The sequence below is a fragment of the Panthera uncia genome, chromosome B4 (assembly GCF_023721935.1).
Source record: "Panthera uncia isolate 11264 chromosome B4, Puncia_PCG_1.0, whole genome shotgun sequence".
NCBI lineage: Eukaryota > Metazoa > Chordata > Mammalia > Carnivora > Felidae > Panthera > Panthera uncia.
Window position 1 is genome coordinate 41,054,592 of NC_064809.1, and position 26,671 is coordinate 41,081,262.

Sequence of the window (26,671 nt, forward strand, 5' to 3'; positions counted from 1 at the left end):
GAAAAACAAAGCTGGAGGCATCACGATTCTGGACTTCAAGCTATATAACAAAGCTGTAGTCATCAAGACAGTATGGTACTGGCACAAAAACAGACACATGGATCAATGGAACAGAATAGAAAATCCAGATAGGGACTCACAACTATATGGCCAAATCATCTTCAAAAAAGCAGGGAAGAATATCCAATGGAAAAAAGACAGTCTCTTCAGTAAATTATACTGGGAAAACTGGACAGAAACATGCAGAAGAATAAAACTGGACCACTTTCTCACACAAGACACAAAAATAAATTCAAAATGGATGAAAGACGTAAATGTAAGACAGGAAACCATCAAAATCCTAGAGGAGAACACAGGCAGCACCCCTTTTGACCTTGGCCACAGCAACTTCTTATTAGACACATCACTGAAGGCAAGGGAAACAAAAGCAAAAATGAACTATTGGCACGTCATGAAGATAAAAATCTTCCACACAGTGAAGGAAGTAATCTACAAAACTAAAAAGCAGACTATGGAATGGGAGAAGATATTTGCAAATGACATATCTGATAAAGGGTTAGAATCCATAATCTATAAAGAACTTACCAAATTCAACACTCAAAAACCAAATAATCCAATTAAAAATGGGCAGAGCAGGTATTTCTCTAAAGACGTACATATTACCAATAAACATGTAAAAAGATGCTCAACATCACTCATCATCAGGGAAATGCAAATAAAAAACCACAGTGAGGTACCACCTCGCACCTGTCAGGATGGCTAACATTAACAACACAAGACACAACAGGTGTTAGCAAGGATGTGGAGAAAGGGGAACCTTCTTGCACTGCTGGTGGGAATCCAAACTGGTGCACCCACTCTGGAAAACAGTACAAAGTTTCCTCAAAAAGTTAACAATAAAAGCACCCTATGACCCAGCAATTGCACTAATAGGTATTTACCCAAATGATACAAAAATACTGATTTGAAGGGGTACATGCACCCAAATGTTTATAGCAGCATTATTAACAATAGCCTAACTATGAAGAGAGCCCAAGTATCATTTGACTGATGAATAAAGAAGATGTGGTATCTATAGACAATGGAATATTACTCAGCCATCAAAAGGAATGAAATCTTGCCATTTACAACGATGTGGATGGAACTACAGTGTATTATGCTAAGTGAAATAAGTCAATAGAGAAAGACAAATAGAATATGATTCCACTCATATGTGGAATTTAGGAAACAAAACAGATGAACATATGGGAAGGGGGAAAAAAAGAGAGAGGGAATTATGTGTAAATGATGAATCACTGAATTCTACTTCTGAAATCAATATTACACTGTATGTTAACTAACTACAATTTAAATAAAAATTTGAAAAAAAAACTAAAGGAAAACAAATTTGTTTTGATTTGGTAATAAGAAGAAAATTGTTATTTAAACCAAACTAGAAAAAACATATATGCAAATGAAAACATCTTCAAATGAAAAGACATCACGTTACATTTATCAAACCCCTCAAAAAATCAGAAAGCCTACTCAGAAATTCATAAAATCAAGACCAGGAAGTTAAGACAAATTCAAATTAGCAATATTCCTTTTTATTTAATCCCTTTGACAGTCTTAAAAACAGCTTTGAATAGTTACATTCACCAATTTAATTTTTACAAATTCAGCAGCCTTCTTTGGGATACGAGGAGATACAGGAACGTACTGTAATCTTCAGTGGACGAGGGGGATTCTTCCTCTATTCAGTAGTTCAGGTCTTCTTCATCAAGGTGTCTTAAAGGCTGAACAAAAGCCATACATGGAAAAACTGTTATCTTCCTCTTCATACACACTTGTAAGGAATTCCATTATAATGTAATCTAATGTGTTCTATTACCACACGCATGTGTGTGTGCACAAAACACACACACACACACAAACTCACATGTATTAAACAGCATGTTACTTTCCTGAACAGAAAACTTAAATGCAGTGATCTGCAAACTTCAGTGGGCCCAAGAATGATGCCTTTTTCATAAAACTATGATGTATACCAAAATACCATTTTTACAAGCATCCCCATGTAATTCTGAAACAGTGCTTCAGCAGTGATTACACTTTAAGGAAAAAGTAGTTTAATGATTATTCATTACATCAGAATAATATTCCTATGTTCAAGATTATAAATCAAAAGGCATTTGTAGTCTTAATCTAATAATGTTATTAGATTTTAATGTTTCTCTACACATATATACACACACATGTAATCTTATAGATGTAAACATATTTAATTATATTTGATAACATGAGCACATAAATGGAATGATATTGCACGTTTGTGGGTGATTTTTCCTTTTTCAACTGGCTGCACCATAATTTTCTAGCCACTGCGTCACTGTCATTCACTTTTTCCAGCTTTTTGCCATTACTAACAATGCTGTGGGAAGGAATCATTATATGTGAGCTCTTTATCTGCATGGATGAAGTTCTCAGTGGGAGAAGTTCTGTATGAAAGGATGTGAAGCGTTTAAAAAATGATTAAGAGACATTTTTTAGGTTGCTTTCGGCAAAAGCTACCACACCTCTCATTTCCAATAGCAGTGTCTAAAATTTTCTCTGTATTCCCACCAGCGATATTGGCACTGTTTTAAATTTTTGGTGGCCTGTTTTATATAAAGTGATATCTCAGTGTTAATTGTAATTGGAACCTCCCAGACATACTGGTGAATTAGAGCATTTGTAAATGTCTAGGTGTCACTCGAAATTCATTCTGTGTGAGTTGTGTTTTCATAGCTTTGCCGAGTGATCTATCACATGCTATCCTTTAACAATTGTTAAGATATATGTATATAGATAGAGAGATCTATCTATCTACTCTCTCTCTCTCTCTCTGTCTATATGTATACTATATATACTATATATATATATATATATATATATATAGTAACACCTTGGTTTGCAATCATAATTCGTTCTAGAAACATGCTTGTAATCCAAAGCGCTCGTAGATCAAAGCGAATTTCATGAACCATTGGCTCATTGTGACCATGTGACTTTCGGCATCGCGTACTACTCATTGCAAGACATCACTTGTTTATCAAGTTAAAACTTATTAGAAATGTTTGCTCATCTTGCGGAACACTCGCAGAACAAGTAACTTGCAATCCAAGGTTTTACTCTATATATATTTATCCTTTTAATGCTATATATAATTTATTAGCTTCTATGTGTATATATGTACATAAATGATTTGACACTTTACATTTTTATACTTTTAAGAGTTCCGACTTTAATCCTGTGTCTCAGTCTGTATTTATTTCCACAACAAAACCATACTTTTGCTATATATAATTTCTAAATGTATAGTCCCCCCAAAATAGTTTTTTTAAAGATAGAAAATATCTGCACTATCTCATTTCACCATTTTTCTTTTTGATGTATAACTTAACAAATTTCTTGTCTATTCACTCTTTTCCCTTGTTACACTTCCTGCATGAAAAGCAAATTATAAAATGTAAACCCGATTGTGTCTTGCCCCAGCTTCATTTTTCAAAGTTCACTGCCTCCCTAACAGGAGCAGGCAAAGCCGCCCATTATAGGGGTCTACGCAACCTTTCTGCTTTGATTCTCACCACTTCTTCTCTCTCAGGTAGACTGCAAGATTTGCATTAAACGATCGTGCCTCTGTCAACAGTATCTTTTAGTTATGTGTCTTCAGTGCTCAGAACACCATTTGTCACCATAAACACATTCGATACATATGTTTTTCAAGATTTTTATTTTTAAGTAATCTCTACACCGAACGTGGGGCACAAACTAACAACCCTGAGATCAAGAGTTGCATGCTCTACCGAATGAGCCAGCCAGATGCCCCTGTTCAATACATATTTTGGAAGGAAAAACTTCTTATTGTTCCCCAAAGATGTGGTTCTTTTTTATGCCTCCATATTTTGTACATGCTATGTCCTTGCCCTAAAGTTGTCTATCTTTCAATCATCTGATATTTCCCTTGAGTATCACATCTTCCTCAGAATCTCAAACTTTCTTAGGAAAACTTTCTGTATTCTTACAGGCATTGTATACTACCTTTACCATAACATAACATTATACAAGTGTTGACATAAGTCTTTTCTCTTTCCCCAAATGACCCTTATAATATCTTGAAAAGATTTTTTTCATACTAATTTACACAGTTCTTCCTTAGCTCTATGATCTACCACTGTTATTGCTTAGAATATACAACTAAGAGTTAGCCAAGAGTCACATCGGGGCACCTGGGTGGCTCAGTCGGTTGAGTGACCGACTTCGGCTCAGGTCATGACCTCATGGTTTGTGAGTTCGAGCCCTGTGTCAGGCTCTGTGCTGACAGCTCAGAGCCTGGAGCCTGCTTCTGATTCTCTGTTTCCCTCTCTCTCTGCCCCTCCCCCACTCGTGCTCTGTCTCTGTCTCAGAAATAAATAAACATAAAAAAAATGAGTCACATCTGTAAAGAGCTGTTATATATTCTGAAAGTGGATATACATATATATTAATATATATGCAAACATGTGTATATATATTCTTTTTTCCTAATACCAGAGGAGTTCTCAACTTTCAAAAAAAAAATGTACCTGTTTTGAACAACATTGAATAAATTCTCCTCACTCACCTCCCTGGGTTATAATTCCCGTTTTCCTTTTCAGTGCACCTCAGAATGGTCTTCTTTTTCATCCAGAAACAGGAAGAGATTTAGACACAGAAATTAGCCCAGCATCACTAAAATCATCTGACTCACTGGGATTTTCTGAAAGGAAGAAAATAATTACTGGGAAATAAATCAGACCTCCCCTCAAGTGCCTTAGCAGCTCTTTGAACATCTAAACACATTGCCCACAATTAGGAAGGCAACCAAGTGTGATTTAAGGGGCACAGAAAGTCTTTCCCAGGCCTTGTACATGTTTTCCTGACACAGTTGCAGCAAATACCAAGTCCCTGGGATTCAAGAAGTGAGGTGGGCCCTTGTCAGATGGTAAGGAATACTGAGAAGGTGTTGAGCGTTTGTGGAGAAAGTGGGTATTGAGAGATTTCTCCCAACCCAGCAGAATTCTGCTGCCCAGAGACAGAATTCATGCACTGTCGCTAAGCAGAAGTTGGAGGACAAAGAAAGAAGAATCATGTAATGGGAAATCAGAGTAATCCTGTGAATAGTGATGGCTTCTATGGGATAAAGATACAGAAATTTTAAGCTTTCAGACTTTTAGGGGGAAATATAGTAAATAGCAAGTAAGAGAAAGGAAAGCAGCAGGAGGTAAGAAGGCAAGAAATTATGAGAGACGTGACGAGTGAAACCACCCTTTAGAAGATTAGTTTCTGTTTCAAGAAAATGAGGTCCAAGTCATAATATGCTTCTTGCATGGTTCCCTGTCCTTCCATCAGACATAATCATAGATCTCTAAGCCAGATCGCATGGTTGCAATTCTTATGTTCTCCAAGAGTAATCTGTCGTTCATTTCTGCCTCTCTTCCTTATGTGCATCATAACTTCCTATTCCATGTTCGAGATTCCTTTCCACTGCTGTGCACAGTGGAATGCCTCCACTGTAATTGTAGCTACCCGTCTGAACCCCAGGGCTACAGACCCTCAAAGAACCCTCAAAGAATCCACAGACCTGAGGCAGTCAGCACGTCCAGATCATCGGCTTTCAGACAAGAATTCATCTCCCGGTATTGAACTTGGTGGACAGAATTCTCTCCTCTCAAGGAAACTGACAACAGAGGCCCTAGGTTAGGGATCAGCTCGTAATAAAAGTCGCCCTCCCTACCAGTGCTTTTCTGCAGCAATGCAAACATACTGAATCTTTACCCATGCCCTTGTCTTGTTTCCATCCGTTCTACTACCAAGCTTTTCCCTTACAAGGCCATGATTAAAGTCAATAGGAGGAGGCGAAACCTCCCCTATTGCCATCACCTGACTTCCCAGTTTCTTCCCCTAAGGCAGGCAGTGGTCTTCTCTAACTCATCAGAACTTTAAAAAAAAAAAATCTCTCTAAAATCTCTCCTCTTCTCTCCATTCTCACTAAAGCCCCTGTCATTTTCCATCTGAACGATTTCGAAATGCTACCCTGGTCAATAACGTGGTCTTCCTTCAACCCCTCATACATCCTGTCATCAAACAGAACTTTCTGAAAAACAGCTTGACTACTTCACCCCCCCCACACACACACACACATAGTATTCTTTGACTATTAATCTTCTTACCATGGAGTACACGACTACATACTCTGTTCCTCCTCCTTCTACCGACTTACCGGCAGCTTCTCTCGTGCAACCCAACTTTTACTTCCCCTCAAAACAGCATATATGCCCATCCTTTAAGCTTCTCCACACTTGTACATATTTTTTCTCTTTCCCTATAAAGCACCTTACCCAGTTCTTTGAACTTGATTTTCAGAATGAGCCTCTTAGAAGCCTCCGATTCTCCCCTTGCCCCTCCAGTTAATTACTGCCTTTTCTGTGCCACTTTTTTCCTTATCCATCTTAGTGTACACTACCACATTGCACCTTATTTGTCTGCATGAATATCTCTTCCACTAGACTTGAAATGCCATGGAGACAAAAACACTTGACTATCGATGTCTGTATCTCCAGAGCCTAGCACGTTGCTTCACTGAACAGTAAAACTAATAAGAACTACATAGTGACAGCAAATAAGTATTTGGGCAAGAAAAGATTCCTCCTAAACCATATAAGCATATTCATCCCAAACTATCGATTCTATAATGTCCCAATTAGCATACAGATAGAGTGCAGAAATCATCAAACAGCCCAAACCCCTGTCTCCTCTGAAATCTTGTTCCCTCTTTTTGAGAAGCTGCTTAAATCTCTTCTAGATTCCATCCTTTTGGTTGTTTTATACTTGAGTCTAATATGCATATCCTTGCGTCTACTATGGATATATACTGAGATAATACGTATTTTATCCCAAGAAGCTTCAATCCCATAGAGACATGAGAAAGACCATAATTTGGCTGATACCTGTGAGCAGCTGTCGCCGTCTTCGCTTCTGAATCCACAAGAGGAGAGCAACGAGAAAGGCCAACAGAATGAGGCCAAGGATCCCAAATACGACAAGCGATGAGCGACCTAAGGGCAAGGAAGTATCACAAGAGACGATCATGTCTTAGCTGGAAGACCCAGATCTCTAGTACCATCCTTCTCTGAAATACAGGATTGCTGAAGTACACCTCAGATCTTCAGAACTACCTCTGACCTAAAGTCTCTTGGCAGAAAAGATTCTAAATAACACAGGCAATTGGACCCAGGCTCATAAACCCCACGATATACCTGCAGCCGTTGATGATCTCTGGGCCACGGCGATTTCTGCAGGAGAAAAGAGAAGACTCACTTTGGGGAGTAATATGTAGAACAAATATTTCTATTTCCTATGTGAGCCTTCGGTGCCCGGCAACCAAGTAGATTACTCTTCCCACCTAATACCAGGGTTCCCTTGTTTTCATTCCTTCCGTACAGAGATACATATAGTTACATGCTCTTCCTTTGGTGAAGCCAATGTACAACCATAAATGTTTTCTTCATTCCTTCAGATTGGAAGCATCATGATTCTCTTCCTACTAGATTCCCTGGGTTGATGCGTCTAGTCTTTGCACAGTGCGCTTCACTGCCCACCCCCTTTTTGCTGCCAGGGATTCCACGCTTAGTCCAGGCTCCAGATACTCACCTGAGCACCTCACAGCAGCATCTTCTTTGTGCCCACAGTCGCTGTGCCCCCAGGCTTTGGCAGGACAATCCCACAAGGAAGATTCATTTCCTTTGCACTTGACTTCATTGAGCCATATGGGCCCCGTCCCCTGACCACATGCTGCCTCTTTTAGTGCCTCTAAAGCTGGGCCACAGCCCAGCTGTCGACACACCACCTGCGCATCTTCAAGGTCCCAGGAGTCATCACACACCGTCCCCCAGGAACCTCCATGCCAGAGCTCCACGCGTCCGGAACAATTAGAGCTTCCTTCCTGCAGTCTTATCTTGTCTGAAAAGTCAGAGACACCCAGATCATTTCTGAGAACACAAAAACTTCCAAGAGATCACAGGGGAAAAGAGAGATTTTAAATTCTTTTTAAATCTCTGTTTGAATACTTGACTTATTTAATCTGCATTTAAAAATATATTTTAACAAAACCTATCCTTTTTGAAACTCTGTGTCTTTTCAGCAAACTGGGCGCATTTCATGCCTGCAACTCAGGAAATGTGAAATGAACGAAATGAACGTTGCATAATGTTAATTTCTCTCAAGGAGAAAGGGTTTAGGAGACAGGTACGTAAAAAAAAAAAAATCTCTTCCAGTTTAAGTAGATAGAGAATGACAAAATACCTCAGGACTGGTCTTTTTGGTGGCTTCCCTTCTTACACGAGTAGAACAAGATAATATTTGAAAGAAAAGTGGGAAAGGGAAGGTAGACTGTTCACGAGTCAAATACTGAATTATATATTCCATGCTCCTCATTCATTCTCAGAGAAAGCAACCGAATAAACTTTCAAGAAGACCACAGGGCGTGTCACGCTTTTTGGAAAAATAATCCCCGATCCTGAATACCTATCCGCCAAATGAAATGAAACCGATTACACCATCCGGGTAGAATTGGCACCAGAGGTCATTCAGGCCTACGTCGTGAGATCCGAAGAGGCGAGTGGGGATTAGAAAGTAGAGTTTTCATCCAGGCTGGCGGGTACTCACTAGCACACGTGATCCAGGTCTCCTCTGAAGGGCTGGCCGGTCTCTGTTTCCATGGAGAAGACGGGCACTGCCATAATGTGTCGGGTCCTTTCGGACACTGAATGTTGTCCACCCACATGTGCCTGGACGACGTGTCCAGAGATGCAGGGCTGATGGTCCCTCTGTCCGCACAGCCCAGTTGTCTGCATACCACCGCCACCGTTGTTGCAGACATATTACTCTTGCCAACGCTGCCCCAAGCTCCATTGTAGAAAACTTCCAGACGCCCTGCACAGGGGTCTCTGCTGGTTTCATCCGTCAGTCTCAGAGACATGAACTCTGGGGTGAAACACAGAGTTAGTAGTTTCACGTTTTCTCTGAAGGCTCAGAGGACTCCCTCCCTTTACTCTAAGGTGAGCACAGCTTTAAAAATAGGTATGAAATGTCAACTACCAGTAATTCTTTCGTAACTTCTGGATGCTTCAGTCGATTTTGGTAAAATACAGTATTTTCTAGACTAAATACAGTATAGTTAGGTATACGGCTTACGGTTTTTCTAGTATGGAGTTTTGTACTTAAGGAACTCTTTAGAATGCCTCCAACAATTCAAAATTGATTTCTCAGTCTTAATCAAGAGCTCAGAGACGTCTCTGTTACACAGTTTGGATTCTTCTCCCTAAATTACTGCAATGTTAGCCCGAAGACTTTATTTCATTAGCCTTCTTTTTGCAGCTCTCTTGGCAAATTTTAGGGAGACACTCAGGCACTACAGCCGATGTTGTGGACATGACCCTGAAATGAAATACTTCCTTTTCTGACTCTTCACAGTTGGCTGTGTATGTCCTCTACCAGGTTATGTCATCAAACGCGTATAGGACTTTTCACTTCCCTAAATGAGTCATAGTTTTGTTTTCCCCAATACATTACAACGGACTCCCTTTTTCTGCTTCACAGTAGTTTCTAAAGCTCGCCATGTATATGCAATAAAGGCAGTGGCCTCTTATAAGTTTTGCTCCTGTGACAAGTAAAGTTCATTTGACTATCATGAAAAATTACTTGGGTATAATAATTATCTTTTGCTCTGTAGAACGGAGTGCTGGGTGTATTTCTTCTTGTCCCTTTTAATCTACTTCTTTAGACAAGTGATAGGAAACTCCACATATACTTATAAAAGGGCTTCTCGATAATAGTTTTGGGGTCATGTTCATGATGGGCAAGCTTATTTCTGTATTTTTCGCTTCTGAGGTTATACTACCTTGCCTCTGAACCTGCTTTTCAGGATTCCCTCAGATTAATATCCCTCACTACACTTTGCTCCCCCACACACCCCCCATCCTTTCTTATGTAATTGTGACCAGAGCTTATGTGCAGAACTCACCCGAGCAGATAACCCCTGCATCTTCCTTATGCCTGCAGTTATGGTGCCCCCAGCCGTGTGAAAGACATTGCCAAATATGAGTTTCTTTTCCATTACAGTTCACCTCGTCCAGCAAGATGGGCCCCGTTCCTTCCCCAAAATGAGCAGAGCCAGTTGCGTTAATGGCCACTCCGCAGCCCAGCTGCTTGCACACCACGTGGGCGTCACTCAGGTCCCAGCTGTCATCACAGATTGTGCCCCAGGAGCCCTGGTGGTAGATCTCTATTCTCCCAGCACAGCGACCGCTTCCATTTGCCAGGCGAAGTTGACCGCTCCCTGGAAAGGGAAAATAAAGTATTAATAAAACACATTCTTAAGGATTGAGATCATTTTTTATAGCTTGGTCACTGATTCTCACCTATGCAAGCAACAGCGCTGGGGTCTGGAATGGTAGATCTCGTTGGGTCCGGAGACGATGAATTGCACGGGGATAGTGTCTGACTCTGATTTCCTGCAAACAGCAAACTGCTCAGTTATACAAGATACAAAAAGGGTAAGGAAGGGAGGGGACAGATGAGCTGAGAACAAACAGGAAGGTGGTGGGCCAACGGGGGCGGGGGGGGGGGTGGAGAATGAATCAGGTGCTTTGAAAAAGCCAGCACATGGTAAGCGCTGGGTAATTATGAGGTCTGTGAAAATTAAGTTTACTTTCTTTCTAAAAAGACACAGGAGAGAGGCGCCTGGGTGGCTCAGTCGGTTAAGCGTCTGACTTCCGCTCAGGTCATGATCTCACCCTCTGTGAGTTCGAGCCCCATGTCGGGCTCTGGGCCGACAGCTCAGAGCCTGGAACCTGCTTCAGATTCTGTGTCTCCCTCTCTCCCTGCCCCTTCCCTGCTCGTGATCTCTCTCTCTCTCTCTCAAAAATAAAATAAAAACATAAAAAATATATTTTTTAAAAGACACAGGAGATTAATATTCTGGCACACTTCTCATGATCCTTTGAAATAGATCATGCCGTGTTATTTTTGTCCTTTTCCCCTACAGGTACACCTGCCTCTAAGGCACGCCATCCTGGGAAAAGCTCGTCACCAGCTGTCCATCCTCTTACCTGAGCAGATTACAGAGGCCACTTGCCCTGCAGAACAGAACGATGCACCCAGAGCAGTTACCGGACAATCTCCCATGTGCTGCTCGGTCCCGGTGCAGTGAAACATGTGCCGCCAGATCTGACCACTTCCTTTCCCAAACTGTGCTCCTCTTGGGGTAGAAAGGGCAACTCCACATTTGAGCTGCTGGCAAAAAACGTGGGCATCTTCCATGTCCCAGTGAGAGTTGCAGAGGGATCCCCAGGTCCCAAGTATCTTGAGCTCCACTCTTCCCTCACATGGGGACTTGCCATTCACCAAGCGGATCTCCGTGTATCCTGGAAGGAGACGGGACTTTTAAAAAGATGTCTGTGATGACCTCATCCCACCCTCTTGGCAGTATGGGAACAAACTGAACATGTCCTCTGGGTCTCACTTGAGCAGACGACTCCAACATCCCTGCTGTGGCCGCAAGTCCCATCTGGACGGGAGGCTACTGAGCAGAGTGAAAGATGGGACTCGTGTCCCTCACACTGGAATTCTTCAGCCCAGATCTGTCCGTTGCCTTCTCCAAAGTGAGCTCCCCCTAAGATCGAGATGACTGTTCCACATTGTAATTCTCTGCACAGCACACTGGCAGCTTCCAGAGAGAAGTCAGAATCGCAGACGGTGCCCCATGTGTCGCCATGTTTCACTTCAACACGACCGGAGCAGGGAATATCCCCTCCAACTAGTCTGGGTTCCCTGTGGGCTGAAAAATAATAGTATTTCAGTGAGAAATGACATCACTCCCAGATTTTCCTTCATGATGGGGGTAGAAAAGGGAGGCTAGGGTGTTTAATGATTTTACCATACTTGTTCCCCTTAGCTGTTCTGCCTACAGTTGGGCATAGTGAATTCTAGATCTCCCCATTCCTCGTTGGACCAATGTATCTGAGAGAATTTTTAGAACTTTGTCTCTTGGAATCAACCATTTCCAGAAGCATGATAGCTCTTTCCTTTCAATATTTTATATACATTATTCATAACACCGGGGACCATAGATACGGTGTATCTTCTTTTTGTATTATTTAGCCTTATACTCAGTTCTCTACACACTGCAGTCTGGTGGTGGCCTGATCTCTTTGAATGGTTCTGTGTAAAGTGTTGCAATATACTTCCTGTTTTCAAACCCATCGTGGGATTTCTTCTTCCCTTTGCTATATGTTACACTTGACACATGAGATACTCCTTTCTCCTGTTTTCTTTCCTGCCTGACCTGCTTTATCAGAAACTTTCACCCATTCCCTGACCAAGGTTCTAACCTCGATTCTCTCACCTTCCCTTAACTGCCCATAAATATGTTTTCATCCATATGTCTCTCTTTAAATTTATGTTCATAAACATATCTTCTTGGACATCACAACATAATGGGTTCAAAAGTGAATGAATTACTGCATTGACAGGAACACAGTAAGTATTCTTTGCTCAATTAATGCGATCCAAACCAAATTAAAATCACTTGAAGGGGCACCTGGGTGGCTCAGTTGGTTAAGTGTCTGACTCTTGATTTTGGCTCAGGTCACAATCTCATGGTTCGTGAGTTTAAGCCCAGTGTTGAGCCTACCTGGAATTCTCTGTCTCCCTCTCTCTCTGCCCCTCCCTGCTCACTCTCTCTCTCTTTCAAAATAAATAAATACACTTAAGAAAAAAAAAGAGAGAGAGAGCATCACCTAAAATCCAACCACTTCTTTATCTAATTTATCTCATAAACAATGGTCACAGTGATAGTACTGAACATTAAACGAGAGCCTTCCTATGTCGCACTTTACTAAGTACTGAACAAACACCCCTCCGTATAATCCTTAAGGATTAATCCCTAAGGGGATAATTATTAATATCATCCCAATTTTACAAACAACGTAACTGAAACAGAGACGTGTAGTAATTTGCGACAGTCACGTAAGGAGTTAGTGAAAGGCCAGGATTTGATCCAGGCAGTATGTTCCAGAGCCTAGAATATGGACCCTCACGGTATGCTGCACACGTGGAAAATCATTGAGGTCTGTCAGTCCTCCACATCTGTTGCTACTACTTTAACATAATTTGTTATCACGTCACGTAGACCTTTGCAATGGCTTCCTGAATAATCTCCTTTTTCCGAGCCCTCTTTCTAATACATTTATGCCACGATCACAGATGCGTTATAACATTTCAAGTATTTTCACATGATTTCTTTGTCTTGAAGACAATGTTTCTTTGCTACTTATACAACAGTTTATCCTTTCAACAAATAGTGTTAAGTCCCTACAATGTTTTAGGCATTTGTGTGGCCTAAACAGTCGGTCACAGTTCAGTCCGTCAGTGCGAATAAATACTATTACTACCTACTACTACTAATCATAACCACAGCAGTTAACACGTGTTGATCACTCACTGGGTAATTCTTGTGAAGTAAGTAGCATTAATTACTAATCACTTTTCTTTTGAGGGAATGGAAGTACAGAGAGCTTTGGGAGATTCCCTAATGTCAGCCATCTGTTAAAATTTAAAGAGAGATGATAAATACCAATTTCTTTGCAAACTTTAAAATACTTTATGATGTCACCTTGAAGGCTTTCATATCTATTACTCTGTCAATCATACCTGTTGCCCCAGCCTTAAAGAAGCCTGGTCATGCCACGCTTCTGTGCCTCTGCAGAAACTTCTCCGTCTATATTTCCCAACCTATGTACCTGGGAAAAACCTACTTCTTTCCAAGGCTGCTCAGTTTCTTAGTGATCGCCCTCTTCCCCAAGAACACACAGTTTAGCAGAAGATATACGTATACATGTTCATAGAATGATGGGTCCAAAACTAAAAATATATGTTAGTACAAAACTAGCAAATGAAGGTGTCACCAGCTCTGTTTGGGGATCGGTAGGAAAACTATAGAGAGTGCGATAAATCAGAACTGAGTTTTGAAATAAGAAGATACGGAATTTAACAAGTAAACAGTGTTTGAATCTGCATCTAAAGGATACAGTCATGAAACAGCATGGTGTAATTGAGGAATTATGAATAATTCAGTATGAGTGGGATTTAAAAACGTAAAGAAAAGATACACCAGAAATTAAGCTAAAGAAATGGAGCTCAGGCTTTAAGGATTCTCTTTGCCAAGTTGAGGAGTCCAATCATCAAGGTAGGAGTTTCTTTTGGCACACTCAAAACCGATTCAAATTATTTGGGAGATGCAAACTATTCCCTTTAATTTATTTTTTAAAGAAAGGAAGTGTATTTGAAATTGGACCTTCTAAAGAGCATACTTCTTTTAGAAATGCCTGCTGTCAAAGGTCACTAATTCTTGTGACCCCTTGACATCACTCTCAGTGTGACACAGATATCCTATCAGCACTTGCCAATTTCCTAAAATGTTTCAGATCTGACTATATTCTGTATTGTGGCCGTATAACACACCCCAACATGTTAAAATTTCACCACTTATCCATTAAATCTGTACAAGGCAAGTTTCTATCCTAATGGGAGTGGAAGAACATGTTGCTTTCTAAACACAGTTCCCAAGTATAAAGCAAATAGTGCTTCTACGCCACAAATAATGAGAGACTCTGGAGCTGAGTCCTTAATTTCCTCTTGTTAAATAATTATCTGAGTGTGAAATTCCTCTAAGGTATCATTAGCTGGTATTCATTTGATCCCATCCCACTTTTGGACAGACCTAAACCTTTAAATAAAATCAGTTTCCTAGATTGAGCCAAATTCAGCTTTCTAATAACCTCTTGCTCTCTCACCTGGATCCATCTCGAACAAAATAACAACCAATGCAAAAACAAACCAAAACATGAAACGAAACGAAACAATTTTCTCTTTCATGGTGAAAACTTGCTAAGCAAGTCCCTTCTTTAAATATCCTCTTTTCCTTTTTCCTAAAATTTTGAATTCTGGACAAAGGGAAATTCTCCCATGCTGAAATGACTTGGAGATTCCATTCTAGCCTTTTTCCCCCCATAAATCTGATAGTAACACATTAATCTACACCATGAGTTGGCTTCCTTATATTATTTATCTGCATACAAGGTTAGAATATTCAAGATTTGCTCCTTTAAGAGATTTCTTATCTGCTGGACCTGTGATTGCATTTTAACATAAAAGCCGTTAATTGGATTTCTGTGCCTGGATTTAGCTCCTTTGATCAATAATTTAAACTTTCCCCTGGCATAAGTAACTGAATCTGTATTCAAATGAAGACACGTAGAACAAATATAGGAAAGAATTTGTTAGAAATACTTCCTTTTGTGTAATAATAGGTAAATGCACAATATGATTTTAAGAAGCATTAATACATTTTTATCATTTATTCCTTTCCAGACTCTGAAGAAGTTTAAACCACTCTAGTATCAAAACTATTTCTCAAACTTTAGGAAACTATAGCACACACACCGCTGTCGCAGACAAAATGTTTAGGATTCAAAGTAGTTTTGTAGCAAAATTTCCTAGACCTGTTTGTGACTGCTTTGCGAAACTGTGCATCAGAGATAAATTGTTGCTTTATCTATCTAGTCTTCCTACCCTGTTGAGTTCTTTGGCCCTTTTCAGCCCTAAAGCCCTGTGCTCTACAAAACTAAGAACTCTTAAGAATGTAAACAGATAATGGAATTTGTAGTTTGAACTTGGCAGGCAGAGAGATAGTGTTTCCATGATTTTCCACCTGGAAATCTTCTGGCAGTATCAAGAAATCAAGACACAAAATTACAAATTCTGTTTCTAGCAAAACCAGAAGAGAGCTAAAGACCTATGCCCCCAAGCCAGTAGAAGAGGTTGCAAAAGCTACATGATTATAACAAAAGAATTTACAAAAGAGAGTAGCGAACATGCCTGGCACTGAGCAAAAAGAAAGGGAGAAAGAAAGAAAGAAAGAAAGAAAGAGAAAGAAAGAAAGAAAGAAAGAAGAAAGAAAGAGAAAGAAAGAAAGAAAGAAGAAAAAGAAAGAAAGAAAGAAAGAAAGAAAGAAAGAAAGAAAGAAAGAAAGTCCTGGAAACAAAGAGGTCCACTTCATGCTGCAAATTTATGCTACTCAGGATTTTTATCACATGCAGTTGCATAGAACCCTAACTAATTCAGAATATGTTACTGTAAGTGAGGTAACTTTTGGATGCAGTTGAATGGAATGGATGGACAAAATATATAATAACCCAGATGTTATAGGCTGGAAAGCTAATGTCTTGTTATCCTAGGGAAGATATTTGGACAAATGTCACCTTGAAAAGAAAACCACATCCTTGCTGAAGCCGAAAACTCGGAGAACGTAATCAGAGAACAACAAAAAACAAAACAAAACAACAACAACCAAAAACCAAAATCAGAATGTTGGCATGACATAAATCCTCCTTGCCACTTTTTCCGCATTTATGGGAGAGATAAACTCAAGACTAGATGTAGCCAGACAGCAAGGCAGAAACAGAAAGAAAAATACCAATTTTGTGAAGGAGGCATGCTCTCCTTGCAGCTACTAATGCATAATTAATTGACAGACCTATCATTTGGAACTTGCAAGATCGGAAAAAAAAAAACAACAAACCCAAATAAACCCTAAGTATCCTGTCCCCCAAACTGAGGTGGTAATAAAACTGTAGGCTTAGCAGAAAATAGAATTGATTCTCCACATACATAGACAATGAGCCTATCAACAAAGATAAGATTTAAGTCCTGTTTTTCCTCCCAGACCCCTGGTTTCAAATGACCTTAGGGCAGTGGCCAATAAATCAAGGGGAACGGGCTGCTCACAGCATAGTTCAAAGTTTGTAAATATGTTCCTTGACTGTGGGTATTTCACGTAGCATTAGATGAAAGAAAACAGACCAGAAGCATACTAAGTTTGGGGAGAGTTGTTTTGCTGACTTTGAGGACAGCTGACCTCTGTGAACGATAACCCATAAAGCAATCCAAGGGCCCCTGAGCCAATATCAGCAGAAAGCGGATTGTGAAAGGTGTTCAGCCTTCAAACCTCACTCAGCAATGACCGTGGAGGGCTCCAGTAGGAGAAACTGCCCGGAGAAGAGCACCTGGGCCCAGGAAGGACAGTGAACAGAGGACAACTTTTCAGAGGGCAGAACCTGGCCTATGAGATTCGCTTACCAGGGAACTCAGTCAGTTGCAGGGCAACTCATTCTTGACCAATAAGGTTTGGTAATTTCCGCAGCAAAACAACTCTCGCTATTTCTTGGTGACCACAGAACCACCCAAACAGCCTTAAGCTGCTTACCTACTTGACTTATTTAAAAATTTTTTAATGTTTATTTTGAGAAAGTGGGGGAGGGGCAGAAAGAGAGAGGGAGACACAGAATCCAAAGCAGGCTCCAGGCTCTGAGCTGTCAGCACAGGGCCCGACTCGGCGCTCAAACTTACACACTGCGAGGTCATGACCTGAGCCAAAGTCGAACGCTTAACCAGCTGAGCCACCCAGGTGCCACCTGTTTGACTTACTTTAATGAAAAAGAAGTAAACTTTTCGTTAGCCACTCTTATTTGGCTTTCTTTAAGCCAAGTTGGATGCTGCCCAACTTAGTTCTAATTAATATAAAATACAATTAATAGGAAAATATTTAGAAGAAAATTATCAGGGGCGCCTGGTAACTCAGTCGGTGGAGTGTCCAATGCTTGGTTTTGGCTCAGGACAAGATCTCATGGTTCGTGAGGTCGAGCCCCTCGAGCTTCTGTGCTGCCAGTGGGGAGCCTGCTTGGGATTCTCTCTCTCCTTCTACCCCTCTCCTGCTCATTCTCTCTCTCTCTCTCAAAATAAATGAATAAACTTAAAAAATTAATAAATAGAAGGGGCTCCTGGGTGGCTCAGTTGGTTGAGCATCCAACTTTGACTCAGGTCATGATCTCATGGTTCATGAGTTTGAACCGCATGTTGGGCTCTGTGCTGACATCTCAGAGCCTGGAGTCGGCTTAGGATTCTGTGTCTCCCTCTCTCTCTGTCCCTCCCCTGCTCCCTCTCTCTCTCTCTCTCTCTCTCAAAAATAAATAAACATAAAAAAATTTAAAAATTAAATAGAAGAAAATAATCAGACATACGAGTATGCTTACACATGCTCAAACACAGGCAAAGTCCCCCCAAAAAGTTATATAGAGAAATATAGTTCATAGTTAGTTGTAGCATAATGCATGATGACAATAAATATTATGTATACATCATATGACAACATAAAAATGCATAATATGACTAAAGTTAAAGTCAAATATATCTCCCATCTCTAAAAAGTAATCCAATCAGAGTTTTTTTGGAAAATAAATCATTATTCTACGATGAATACAAGTGATGCACCTAGAACAAAATGATTCATAAAGGTTAAAAATAAATAAAGCAATAGTTGTGGTAATAACATCAGACAAGTCTGATTCGGGACAAAAATCGTTCAACCATAGAAAAGGGGGGGGGGGTGCCTGGGTGGCTCAGCCAGTTAAGCATCCAACTTTGGCTCAGGCCATGATCTCACGGTTCATGGGTTTGAGTCCCACGTGGGGTTCTGGGCTGACAGCTCAGTGCCTGGAGCCTGCTTCGGATTCTGTGTCTCCCTCTCTCTCTGACCCTCCCCCACTCATGCTCTGTCTCTCTCTGTCTCTCAAAAATGAATAAACATTTAAAAAATTAAAAAAAAAAGAAAGGGGAAACTTTATAATACTAAAAAGAACAATTCACAATGACCACATAACAGTCATAGGAAGATTTATGTCCCAGATTCATAGAGCATCAATTCATCAATTATATGATACAGTCACTGGTATACTCAGTGAAAAACCTATAACCTCACATATTTATATTAATAACTAGGAAAAAATCAACATTAGTCAAGCCCTGAACTCAAGAAGTTAAGTTAGTAGGAAATCAGAAAGGAATTATAGAAAGAAAAGCAAACTGTAATGAATTAGAAAACAAAAATAGGATTAATTAAAAAAAACTAAATGCTAGCTCATTAAAAAAAAACGCTAAATAAACCACACTCACTTTCTCTAATAAAAGAAATTAAAAGCATAAGTAAAATCATACAATAATAAATGATCAGAAGAGAAATGTCCTGGATAGAGAAGTAATTTCAGAAAGGTCTCTAAATATTGATACAAAATTGTGGTCAAAATACTTTATGAAGTGAATACTAAGGTACAGAACAATTTACCTAATATGCCACCATATGAACAACAAAATGGGGTGAAACTTATACATGGATTTGTTTGTATTTACATAAAGTATCTCCTAAAGAATATATAAATACCCCAACCACATGACTTGTTTGTGAAGAGTAGAATTGGACAGCTGGGGATAGCATTTGGGAAGAGCTTACATTTTAATTTTGAAGTGTAAACCATGTGAATATATATTCCAATCAAGAAATCTTAAAAAAATTTTTTTAATGTTTATTTATTTATATATATTTTATAATGTTCAATATAAATTATATTATATTTATAATGTTCAACAATTTTCTCTTTCATGGTGAAAACTTGCTAAGCAAGTCCCTTCTTTAAATATCCTCTTTTCCTTTTTATATATATATATCTGATATATATATATTTAAATATATATTTATATATATTTATATATATTTTATAATATATATCTATATATATTATAATATGTATATTTATATATAATATATATTATGTATATTTATATATATTTTATATATTTATATATTTATATTTATTTATATATATATATATATATATATTTATATTCTTGTTTATATCAAGAACTGTGAGATCATGACCTGACCCGAAGTTGTACACTTGACCAACTGAGCCGTCCAGGCACCCTATAGAAATCTTTTTTAAAAATGAAAGGAAGGATGATTGAAAAGCAGATATGTATCCTCAAATTTGCGTCTTAAAAAACCGTCTTTTTACGGTCAGAGGATAATTTCTATGTAACTAGAAGTAGACACTTCTACTTTGTAACATCAGGGAATGCACCCAGGGGCACAACTAGGTTAGGATGTATCTGGAATAAAGCCATTGGTTCGTGGACATACAGCAACCGTATGACTTGATCTCCATGTGTTCAATGGTTTTGCTCTTAAATTGCTTTCTCTGAAGTCTTTCTTTTACCATATCTGCAATATGTTACCTTACAGTTGTTAAAAAGGCACCACTTTTCAACAATGTTAACATTCGTATAAATGTGATTAGCATAAAATACTAGAGATTATCCATAAGCCAGGCCAACTCACAGCTCATTTTGGAACATTTAAAAGAGGTTGCAGGGAAACACACAAAAATATTCGTAAAGAAGAAAATCCTTCTTTTACTTTTTAAAATCACATACTTTTCACATACTTTTAAAAATCATTTGGTTGACATTCCCATGAAAGACACTTTTAAGGTCTACCTTAAAAATTTTAATCCTTCTTAATTTTTCATATTTCTACGGATTTAAAAATGACTCAATTGTTTTGTTTTGTTTCTTAACCAACAAACAAAGGAAAAGAAGAGAGAGAGAGAGAGAGGGAAACCAAGAAACAGACTCTTAACTATAGAGAACAAATTGATGGTTACCAGAGAGGAGGTGGGCAGGGGGATGGGTTAAATGGATGATGGGTATTAAGGAGGGCACTTGTGATGAGCACCAGGTGATGTATCTATTTTTTTTTTAATGTTTTAATTTAGTTTTGAGAGAGACAGAGACTGAGAATGAGTGGGGGAGGGGCAGAGAGAGAGGGAGACACAGAATCAGAAGCAGGCTCCAGGCTCTGAGCTGTCAGCACAGAATCCAACATGGGGCTCAAACTTGAACTCGTGAACTGTGAGATCATGACCTGAGCCAAAGTTGGACCCTTAACTGACTGAGCCACCCAGGCACCCCTGTGAGTATTGAATCACTAATTTGTACATTTGAAACTAATATTACACTGTATGTTAACTAATCAGAATTTTTAAATCGAAACAAAAGCAAAAAAAAAGGAACAAAAAGAAAAATTACTCAAAAGCTAAAATGGGCAAAAAGCAAACACAAAAATAAAACAAAACAATCCTGCGACCAAGGTACAAAATGAATGACAAGTTTCTCTGAAATTTGTGCAATGGGATAGATATTTTCTGGTTGCTTGAGTGATGTCTAGTCCTAGGGACCAATGTCTCTCATCAGTTTCAAGGCTCTTACTGGAAATTTACACTCTTCGAATTCACGTTCTTCACATGTTGATAGAAAGTCTTACCTGAGCAAGTAACTTTAGCTTCCTCGTAGTGATCACAGCTAAGTCCACCCCATTGCCAATTCTTGCAGTCCCAGAAAGACGTTTCATTTCCATTACAGCTGCCTAAAAACAGCCATGTTGTTGTTGCCTTGGTTTTGGAATAACTCTGATAGGATGTTTTGAGAGCAGATCCACATCCCAGCTGCCTGCAAACCACATCAGCTTCTTTCAGTCCCCAGTTTCTGTCACACACTTTCCCTACCAGTTTCTGAATTTCCACCTCCACTGTCCCAGCACAGCGGCTGCCTCCACCTACAAGTCTTAGCTCCAGATCTGTTCCATCTGCAAAAGAAGCACACACTTAGGCCACAGATACACATGGAGGTTAGCTCCCAAAGGATATATTCTTTACCTTGCTCCTTCCCAGATACTGAGGCATTTGGAAATTATGGCTTATTCATCCCCTGGCTTTTTTAATGGCCAGTAGAGGCCATGACTTTGGTTAAAAACAGGGTTATAGGTTCAAAGTTTAAGAAAAATTGTCAATGGGGGGCGCCTGGGTGGCTCAGTCAGTTGAGCGTCTGACCTTGGCTCAGGTCATGATCTCATGGTTTGTGAGTTCGAGCCCTGCATCGGACACTCTGAGGTCAACATAGAGCCTGCTTTGGATCTTCTGTCCCCCTCTCTGCCTCTCCCCAGCTTGTTCTATAAATAAATAAATAAATAAATAGTCAATGGCAGCATGTCAGAGATATTTGAAAAAGACATAACATTTTGTGTCTCGGAGCTCCAGGGAGATTTAGAATCTTAAATGTGGTCCCTAAGAGCAGCCTGAATAATTACTGCAGAAAATAGTCAGACAACCCTCCAAACCAGCCAAATAAAGACTATGTTTAAGATTACTCACGACTGAAAGAATCCCCAACAAGGACATTAGCAGACATTTCTATCGCTCACGTCTCCCCCCCCCCATGCCTACTCCTAAAGAACACAAGTCCTTCCTTCTGTGTTTTTCTCTTAACTTACCGGAACATGTGACACCAGCGTCTTCATTATGGTTGCAATAGTGCTTTCCCCATTCATGGTGTCTGCACTGCCAGAGGGCAGACTCGTGTCCATGGCAGGAAACACTGTCAAGCCAAATGTGTCCACTTCCTTCACTGGCATTAACTCGACCAATGGCGGTGATGGCAGTTGGGCATCCCAGGTGCTTACATGTCACAGCAGCATCATTGCTATCCCAGCCATCATCACACACTGTCCCCCATTCCCCTTGGAATCTCACTTCTAATCTTCCTGAACATGCAGTGACTCCTTCCACCAGTCTCAGGCTCAGATCCGCTCCATCTGTAAGAGGGACACAAAACAAATCAGTGATAAAGAAACAAGAATAAGGGGCAAATATAAATAAAGACAGAAAAGAGTGATATAATACCACTGAAAATCACTGGATGTGAAGAAGGAGTGCCTTGGGCAAGAAGACAGGACTTTTCAGAATAGCCAGTATCACAAAGACAAGAAGAAACAAGTGTTGGCGAGGATGTGGAGAAAAGGGGACCCTTGTGCACCGTTGGTGGGAATGCAAACTGGTCCACGGTGGAAAACAGTACGGATGTTCCTCAAAAAACAAAAAGAACTACCCTATGATTCAGTAATTGCACTACTAGGTATTATCCCCCAAAATACAAAAACTCTGATTCAAAAGGACACGTGAACCCCTATGTTTATTGCAGTATTATTTATAATAGCCAAATTATGGAAGCAGCCCAAGTGTCCATTGATAGATGGACCTGATAGATGGACCAGCTCCTCAGTCCAAAAGTGAGCAAAGAGAAAAGGGACCTCATCATGACTACTTTCACCTTCCCCCCAATCAATATCCTCGAAGAACAGAACTTGATTCTGAGTGGTATCTTACAATAAACAAATTGCCCTTTTCCTCTGGTGGTTTTAGCATTTGCTGCCACAATGCTGTTTATTATGATTCCTCAGCATTGAGAAGAAATGTACTGGTCGAGGACCTAGAAGGATTTTGGTGGGTAAATGGTAATGGGAGGTACAATTGTGGGTTTTTTTCTCTCCCATATCCCTTTCGCTTTCTTCAGCTAACAAAATCTATCTTCTCTGTAGGAGTCCCATTTTTTATGGTTCGAACAATAGATGGTCATGTTTTTCAACAACAACGAAAAGCCAATTTAAGAAGGAAAAACCCAAAACCCCCATGGCATTGGTTCAGTGTTTGGATCCAGCCATGCATGAAGCCAACTGTACCTCGTGGATTCCCCAGTTTCCTGAGTCAGTATTCTCTTTCCTTAAAGTTGGTTTGAATTGAGTTTCCTCATTTGAAAAAAAAAAGGGGGGGCCGGGAGGGGGGAGGTATCTGGTGAATATAGGGACATCTTCACTCTATTATATTTTCTAAATGTTCTCTGGGGTTCAAGACCTACTAGGTCTGCCTCCACATAAGAACTCAAGTGACAAAAGGAGAGTGTCATTCCTGTACACGCAAATCCAATGTCCCTTTGCCCTGAGTAAACATGGAACATGAAAGTCTCCAGATAGACACAGAACCTATTTGTACCGTAGCACTAGCATCAAGGAGGTCTTAATAGAAAACCAAATTAATTTTTATCATTTGATTCTGTGAATTTGAACTAATATTTGGGAAGGGGTGGGTTTTAATGTGGCTAAACCCTCTGCAGGTAGAGGACGATAAGGGGTGTGATTTCTTTTCAAAACTCATCCACAAAGCACAAGTTGCTAATTAATCTGTTTTTTTTCCTTAATTCTTTTTCTTCTTTTTTTTTTTTTTTTGGCAGGGGTGGGGGTGGTACAGGGGAAGAGTGAGGATGATTGGATTATTCTCTAAACACCTCCTTCTAGCTTCATGACTTGGATCTCGGGTTCACTGTTCATCCTTCCCCGCTAACGCAGGGAGCCTCATTTCAGCTGCGGTAAAAACTCCACAGGTATCAAATCAGGAACCAGAAATGAGGCAATAAAGTGATCAAGGAAGCAGGCTTCATTATGGTTTTAAGAGTTCAAGCTTTTGAGACTCTCACCCCCTTTCTTTGTCCTCTCATGAAGAGCAGAACAGACCCGGATCAGTCCTTACCTAAGCAAATCACTCCAACATCCTCAGCGTGATCACAGTTATGCTTTCCCCATCCTTCGTGTTTGCAGTTCCAGAGAGCTGACTCATTTCCACTGCATACGAGATCATCAAACCAGATTGGTCCCGAACCTTCTCCAAAATTAGCTGAACCAGAGAAACTGACAGCACTTCCACATTCAAGTTGTTTACAAACCACAGAAGCATGATCTATGTTGAAGTTATCATCACACACTGTTCCCCACTGTCCTTGGAACTTGACCTCTATTCTTCCAGAACACTGGTTGCCTCCATTCATCAGCCGCATCTCCAAATTGGATCCATCTGGAGCAGAGAAAAGAACCAGGGTTCAGAAGTGATTTTAGGAAATGAGCTTCCTCTGGATACTTGAGATTTGATACTGTTTTTGAAAATGGTGCCTCATTTTGGATGCTGCCCATCTTTACACAGTGGGGAATTTTAATCTTTTAAAGATCAACCGACAACTAGGATTTTCATCTATACCTACTTACCAAGGAGGATGCTTTACAGATTAAAATCTGCTTTCTGTTTTGTTTTGTTTCCCCCCAGGATTAAGACAAAACACACACTCTTTTATGTAGAAATAGACAAATTTGACTCCAAACACCTATTTAAAAAACTAGAAAAAATAAAATTGGTCCATACAACAAAGTAGCAAAAAATGGCAAGCTGGTCATTTGTTGAACATTTAAAATCTTGATTTTAATCTTGCTTTATCACCAACAGTTGAGAGCATGAAGATTAGAAACAGGAAAAAGTGAAAAATAAAAATGCATGAGCATGCACAATGGTTTGCAAAAGCATCCTCTGGTATACCAAATTAATAAAAGTTGAGGAAAAATAAATCAAAATAATTCATTTCCTACCAATATACTGTTTGAATCAAAGCTTTTTTACCCCCTTCCCCAACGCATCTGGTACCATTTTTAGCAAAGAACAGCTTTCTCATAAAGAAAATTCTCTCTATACACTCTTCCCTAGATTTTTCTGTGAGAACTAAAATACCCAAGAAAAGGAGATTTGGGATGAAATTCGGGGACATCCGAAAAACAAAATCTGTGCTTAAACAAAATGTTTAGATCCGCTTTTTTTTTTTTTTTTTTGAGAAAGTAACCCACTTTCAAAAGCTCTAAATACCAGGCAAAGACCTCTACTTAACAGGATTTTTTTATCCTGACAATTTATAGTAAGAAAAATAATAATTCGCAATTAAAATAGGCATGAGGTGTCCCAGATGTATCATATATGCTACCTTCTTCACAACATTAGGCATTATATATTATTTCCACTACCCCTACTTCACAGATTCTCAATTTGCCTAATTGTCACAGGAAACAAAACAAAACAGAAAGCAAATTTTAATCTGTAAAACATCGTCTTTGGCAAGCAGGTGTAGATGAAAATCCTAGTTGTTAGTTGGTCTTTAAAAGATTAAAATCCCCCACTATGTAAGGATCCTAATTGTCCATTATCCCTACTTAGAACATTCTCAATTTGCCTAATTGTCACAGGATCACACACCCAGAAGAGAGTAGAGCCAGGATGTGAAAAGAAAAAGCAGTCTAACACCAGTGTTTATTGTCTTCACTGTTATACTCTGTTGTCCCAGTGCGTGTGATAATAGCAAAATCTCCCAAGAGGCAGAGCATTGAGGATTGAGCATTAGTCAGGGTGGGGAAATCTCAGAAATACGGGTTCTGAAAACTTGTGAAACTAGGGAGTCATTGAGTGGCTAGGCATGCACCAGTTGGAGCTTTAGCTGTGTAAACTTCCAAAAGCAAATGTGATTAGCTCTATCCTTAAGTATAAAATACTGAAAACAAGAGTTAAAAGCTTCACTGGGGTCTCAGCTTAAACACTCAGCTCTGTATTGCAATATAGTGAGAGCCTGGCAAAATTTATTATGATTTTTTACTTTGCTGTAGATGCTCGATGTAGATGTTACTATTGTTGTTCCGAATCTTCCCCCATAATGATTAATGATAGCAGAGAAGGAGGAGGAGGAGGAAGAGGAGGAGGAGGAGGAGGAGGAGGAGGGAAGGAGAGAAGAAGGAAGGAAGGAAGGAAGGAAAAGAAAGAGAACTGAGTTGTCAAGTAATGAGAAACAGTGAGCTATGCAGAAACTAAAGTTAATTTTTACCACTGACTACACCAGTAGCTCCACATGTTTTAAGCACTGAGTTTCCAGAAACTGAAGCTCAGAAAGGTTTAACAAAATAACATTAACGAGTGCCTGAGTTGGAATTTTG

The 26,671-nt window shown here is 39.7% G+C and overlaps 1 protein-coding gene across 1 annotated transcript in view; it reads right to left on the reverse strand.

Annotated features, from left to right (window-relative positions):
* Positions 1 to 1,564: 1,564 nt before the first annotated feature.
* Positions 1,565 to 26,671, reverse strand: part of CD163 (CD163 molecule) — a 28,956-nt gene continuing 3,849 nt past the window's right edge. Inside the window, 15 exon segments of the mRNA XM_049625031.1 lie at positions 1,565 to 1,775; positions 4,622 to 4,682; positions 4,685 to 4,756; positions 5,621 to 5,716; positions 6,987 to 7,094; positions 7,296 to 7,331; positions 7,690 to 7,998; positions 8,704 to 9,021; positions 10,061 to 10,375; positions 10,458 to 10,550; positions 11,148 to 11,462; positions 11,561 to 11,875; positions 21,311 to 21,631; positions 22,316 to 22,636; positions 24,405 to 24,725. Coding sequence (XP_049480988.1) covers positions 1,769 to 1,775; positions 4,622 to 4,682; positions 4,685 to 4,756; positions 5,621 to 5,716; positions 6,987 to 7,094; positions 7,296 to 7,331; positions 7,690 to 7,998; positions 8,704 to 9,021; positions 10,061 to 10,375; positions 10,458 to 10,550; positions 11,148 to 11,462; positions 11,561 to 11,875; positions 21,311 to 21,631; positions 22,316 to 22,636; positions 24,405 to 24,725 — 3,008 coding nt within the window. The 3' untranslated portion in view covers positions 1,565 to 1,768.